The 6,000-nt window shown below is 37.5% G+C and overlaps 1 protein-coding gene across 3 annotated transcripts in view; it reads left to right on the top strand.

The window, feature by feature from the left end:
- THADA (THADA, armadillo repeat containing) overlaps positions 1-6,000 on the top strand; it is a 331,550-nt gene that overhangs the window by 51,200 nt on the left and 274,350 nt on the right. For all 3 annotated transcript variants that reach the window (XM_023512128.1, XM_023512127.1, XM_023512129.1), the window contains one exon: positions 2,859-2,968. In XM_023512128.1, coding sequence (XP_023367896.1) covers positions 2,859-2,968 — 110 coding nt within the window. The remainder of the gene's footprint in view (positions 1-2,858; positions 2,969-6,000) is intronic.

Raw genomic sequence — 6,000 nt, 5'->3', positions numbered from 1 at the left:
AAAAAAAAAAAAAAGAAATGAAGAAAAACTATCTATATCTCACTTTTGTCCTAAGAATATTATTCACTTTTCTGAGGCCAGGATTACCCTAGAGTCTGCCCATGAGAAGACTACCCACTAGGCACACTTCTGGAGTCTTTGATTTTATTATATGCTTGAGTTTAGGGTCCTTTGAAAGAAATTAGGATAAAGGAAGCAATGAAAATCTAATCTTTTCCTAAGGAGTAGATTATGAACTGTTGTCCACAGAGAGGCACTTTGTGAGTAATGTTTATGTTTTCCGTAAGTACGTTTTAATATCTATAACATTTTAGAAAAAATTAAGGAAGATAGACCTCATCTGTGCCTCTGTGCCTTTCTTTTTTTTCTTTTTTTAGAGACAGAGTCTCACTTCATCGCCCTCAGTAGAGTGCTATGGTGTCACAGCTCACAGCAACCTCCAACTCTTGGGCTTAGGTGATTCTCTTGCCTCAGCCTCCCGGAGTAGCTGGGACTATAGGCACCTGCCACAGTGCCCGGCTATTTTTTGTTGCAGTTTGGCTGGGGCCAGGTTTGAACCTGCCACCCTTGGTATATGGGGCTGCTGCCCTTCCCATTGAGCCACAGGCGCCGCCCCTCTATGCCTTTCTGTTTTTATTTTCTGTAGCTTGAAACATCTTAGAAATCTTTTATTTCTCTATAGCAGAGATATTGGCCATTTCAAGTTAGCTAACTGGTGCTTCTTCTGCTCCTTATTTAGTAGGATTATTGAGCTTTAGATCTTTTTGGGAGGTTGAATTCCAATTTGAACCTTGATAATTATGTTCCAGATAGACTCTGAAATTAGCATATTGAAGGTAAAATAAGGCTTATCCTGGCTGTGGCTTTTGACAACTAGTATATGTGGCATTTGAAAGATATTAAAATGAGATTTATCAGATCAGGAGAACTTGAGCTGAAGAACATGACCTGTCACTCTTGGGATATTTGAGAGTTAGAATTTTAAAAGAAAATCTGGGCTCAGCACCTGTGACTAAGGCGCCAGCCACATATACCTAAGGTGGCGGGTTCGAATCTAATCCAATCTGGACCTGCCAAACAACAATGATGGCTGCAACCAAAAAATAGCCAGGCGTTGTGGTGAGTGCCTGTGGTCCCAGCTACTTGGGAGACGGAGGCAGGAGACTCGCTTGAGCCCAGGAGTTGGAGGTTGCTGTGAGCTGTGCTGCCACAGCACTCTACCCAGGGGGATAGCTTGAGGCAAAAGAAAATCTGTTGTATACTACTTTTTGGGTTCTTTGTTGGTCTCATATGTGATTCTGATTTCTCTAAATATATCACTCATTCTGTCTGTATAATCAGTTATAGAGTATGGATTATATCTTCAGTTTTGTATATTTAGAACCCTAGACAGAGCTCATATTGAATTGGTTTGAATTATGGGTTATGGGTCTGTTCTGAACTTTTTAATTTATTAACTCATTTTAATACAACAGCCTGTGTGCTGAGTACCTTTATTATTCCCAATTTCTAAAAGAGGAAATGGAGACACTTGCCTCTGGTCACATGTTTAACTACTCTTCCTACCATTTATCATCTGTAATGTGGGTAGAACACTAATCTAATCTCCATGCTGAGGTGGAAGGTGGTTCTAGGTAAGCATATCTGAGATATTTGGGGACAGCTTGCCTTTCATCATAATGTGATCTGCTGAGGTGACCTGGATTAAGAGAGAGCTGATTCAGCTTTGCTCCTGAGTTTTATATAAAACCTGGATTTTCTAAATCCAGTAACCACCAAATCTAACGGTGTAAAAGCCCCATGCGCCTGTCCATTATTTCTATTCAAAACTTTAATCAACAATAAACTGTCAGTTTTCTTTAAAATAAATAGTCCAGCTGGCTATGGTAGTATGTGCCTATAGACCCAGCTGAGGTGGGAGGATCGCTTGAGCCCAGGATTTGGAGACCATAGTGCATAGGATTGTGCCTGTGAATTGCCACTGCACTCCAGCCTGGGAAACATAGTGAAGCTCCCATCTTTAAAAAATATGTAAAAAACTCCCTAATGGTCATGTTTTGTTATTTGTCTCTCGTGTGGAGAAAGAATATGTAAGAAAGTGATTGGTGGCATTCTGGCAAATTCCATGGTTCTGACTCAAAGTGAAGCCTGTTAGTTTTTCAGGAGGCCCTTCATGCTAAATCTTGAATTGTCATTAACCTTTATGTGTGGAAGTTATTTAATGGGTATAGTTTTAGTTTAGGCAGATGAAAAAGCTTTGTAAATACATGATGGTGATGGTCCAACAATGTGAATGTACTTAATGCCACTCAACTGTACACTTAAAAATGATTGAAACAATAAATTTTATGTTATATATGTTTTACCACAATAAAAAAGAAAAAAAATTAGAATGAAGGAAAAGAAGGCAAGTATTTCACCTACACCTATGTATGTGAATGTTGTTGATTTGTGTAGTTTGCTGTTGGGGTGGAATGAGTGAGCTAACAAAGGACACACTGAGGTTTGTGAAGAGGGAGAAGCTTTTCATGCATCAGGTAAAAATGACCGACCTTGAGCCAGACTGCCTGGGTCACATGGGAGCATATTCTGGCTCCATTGCTGTCCTGCTATGTGACCTTGTATAAGCTTTTTAATCTTTCTGGGCTTCAATTTCCCCATTGGGAAGTAGGGTTAATAATAGTAGTTATTTCACTGAATTATGTGAAGATTAAATGAGATGTTATGAAAATGCTTAAAACACTACCTGTCACATGGTAAGTGTTGAATGTCTATACCTGGGTTCTAAATGATATTACTAATATATACATATTAATAAATGTAAACAAATTCAATGGTTGTTTTTGATTTTTTTTCAGGTAAAAGAAATAGGAGATTACTTTAAACAGCACCTTTTACAGTCCAGGCACAGAGGAGCATTTGAACTGGCTTATACTGGTTTTGTGAAACTCACTGAAATACTAAACAGGTAAAACAAATATCCTTTTGTATATGTTTTTAAAAGACTAAACAGACAAATCACGTTCTTGGAGTAGAATTTAGTTGTGTCTTTTGATGTTTGAAGGGGTAAGACTTGGTTGACTACAAAAATCTTGGCAGAAATTGTTTCTTAGGTTTCATTGTATGATTTACTGCAGCCAGATGATTGAGTAAAATGTCCAAACAGAGTTGCTCTCTTATTGAAAAGTGATTTGAAGCAAACTCAAAAAAAAGATTTTTGCTAAAAATAACTTTGAAATTACTATTTCTTTTCATTGGATGAAGTGCACATTTTGTCTATTTGAAAATTACTTGGCATTCTGAATAAAATTAGCCCTGTAGTTTTTTTTTTTTATTTGTATGTATTTCAGAGAAACACTTATGGATTTTCTTTTTCTTCATAATTTTATCTTATAGAGAAATTTAACAGACCTATTAGTAGATCAAGAAGTATGAGGTTTTTTTCTTTCCTCCTCTTGGGAAAATACTTAGATTTCACATATTTCATCAAACATTTATTTTTGACATTATAGTTACTGATATTTTCATTCATTCATATAATAGATTTCCTTCAAAGAGCTTGTGAGGAAACCTTAAATTATTTAATGACTAAGTGTTCATGGCAAGTGTTCTCTAAATAAAAGGTAGTATTTTCCAGGAAAACATTTCCATTGCCTGGAAACTTTTTGAAATGAAGCAGAATTCTGCCAGCCTTGTAGCCTCAGCAAACATTTTATTTTGAGCTTTCAAGACATCTCCTTGAATATTTTTGAAACTTTTTTTCACACTCCTGGTAAAAACACTTATAAAACATTTTGGCAGTTACGGGCTGCACAAAATGTCTTTAAATGATACTTTTAAAGAAAGTCCCTGACATTAAACTGCTGATAGTGAAAATATTTTATCTTTTCAACTCTTTGTTTCTAGAGGAGGCATGACTTGTAAATATCTTTTTCTTACAACATAGCACATAATCATTTTCTTCATATTAGTTAACAAATACATATTGAATATTAGATGTGGACTTAGTTCTATGCTTGCTTTGGAAGAAATAATACTTTTTTATAAGACAAAGTTCCTGTTATTAAAGAGCTTTGGTTTATTTTGGGAAATAAGCAGAGGTGAAATTCAAAATAATTAACAAAAGGTATGTCGTGAACACTGACTAGCTAAAATGGACACTGTCTGTAAGCACTCAGCAGCACTGTATGTTTGGGTGTGTGTTGACTGAATGTCTCCCTGCAAGGTAAGACCAATGCACTGGAGCAAGATAAAACTGTCAAAATAGTAGGTGAAATTTACAAATCTTAAAGGCACAACAGAGTATGAAAGCAAAAGGGAGAGGTGGTAAGGCGCTCATGGAGGGGATGGAATTTGTGCTAATTCACAAACAAGGTTTAAGTAGATTGGAAGAGAAAGAAAGAAACATTGTGGGTAAATGTTTGGGGCTAGAATCAGCATGGCTTATTGTTAGGTGAAGAAATAGTGGTGATGGTGCTGGTGATTGGGCTTAGTAGGAAATACCAGATGAGTGGCTAGATGGAGGCCAAATTATGGAGTGCCTTAAAGAAAGATTTGCTGTATTTAGGATGGAGAGAGACAGTGACTGGTTTTGAAGAGAATAGATCATAGGATGCATCATAGAATAGAGGAATAGCAGTAATCTATGACTGAAGCTCTTAGTTCTGTGTGTATCTATCTATCCCATCTATTCACAGTAAGATTGTACCAAAATTAACCCCTTAGCCTTTGGTTTCCTCATCTCTAGAACGATGATAGGAATATTTACTGTATTGACAGATCTCTTGCTTTGTTGTATGGGTCAAATTAAAGATATTTATGAAAACTCTTTTGCATTTATAATTTCCTGTAAGTTTAAAAACATGATGAGATTGATGTTGGTTTTGGGGATGGTGGGATAAAAGTTTTGGTTAGAACTTTTAGGTTAGATAGATTATAATGAGAGACTATAGTGAGGATAGCCAGAGGTCAGTCATAATAGGCTAGCTGTGAGATAATGAAGGCTTCCTCTGTGATGATGGCTCGGGGAATGGAGACAAAGATGTGTTTCAGTTAACATTTGGCCCCATGTACTAACAGCTTCATGCATGACATATTGAATGCCTAGAAGGAAAGCTGTGAACACACTTAATTATGTTTCATGATTTTGTGTGTTAAGAATTAGGGCAGGGTTCAGCTGATTGATTCTTCTCCTCAGAGTATTTATTGAGTTTGATTGGTGACCTTCAACTGGCAGACGAACTGGTCACAGGGCATCTAGGACAGCTTTGCTCCCATTTATGGCACCCTAATGGGGATAGCTAGAAGACTGGGCCTCCTCGGGACTACATGTGGCCTCTCACATAGCCCGACAGTCTTGAGGTAGTTGAAGTTCTTATGTGGCAGCCAGCTTCCCTCAGAGGGAGTATTCCAAGAGAACCACCAGTCTGAAGGGTATTTTCTGACCTCGTCTTTGAAATCTCATGGGATTGCATCAGTCATGTTCCTTTGGTTATAAGTGAGTCTTTAGACTAGCCTGGATTCAATCCACCTTTGAGGGCAAAGTGGCAAGATCATATTGTACTTCTGTTTGTGGATGGGAGATAATGTGGTGGTCACCGCTGAAGCACGCAGTCTGCCTCAGGAACCAACTAAATGTGAACGGTAGAGGTTACCAGGGAGTTCATGGTTGCTCCTGTAGTTTTAAGTCCTAGTCACCAGAAAAATGGGTTTGATGTTAACAAAGCCAAGGAAACTGAAAAAGAGAGTAGGTTTGATAAAGATAAATTTGTTTTATATTTGTTGAGTATGAGATAATGATGGCGTATCCTGGTGGAAATATTTAAGTCAGCTGTTGGAGATAGGGAATTAGTTTGAGTGATATAACAGACACAGAGATGTAGACTTGTGAGTTGTCTCCACAAACATCATGGTTAGTAGCACTGCAATCTTTAGTGGGGAGAATAAAAGGACAAAAGAACAGAGGACTAAGAACTGAGACTTTTGAACAGTTGGTTGAAT

This window comes from Otolemur garnettii, unplaced genomic scaffold, assembly GCF_000181295.1.
Source record: "Otolemur garnettii isolate 467f Iridium unplaced genomic scaffold, OtoGar3 scaffold00024, whole genome shotgun sequence".
Lineage (NCBI taxonomy): Eukaryota > Metazoa > Chordata > Mammalia > Primates > Galagidae > Otolemur > Otolemur garnettii.
The sequence above is the reverse complement of the archived record's forward strand: the minus strand, read 5'-3'. Positions and strand labels throughout refer to the sequence as shown.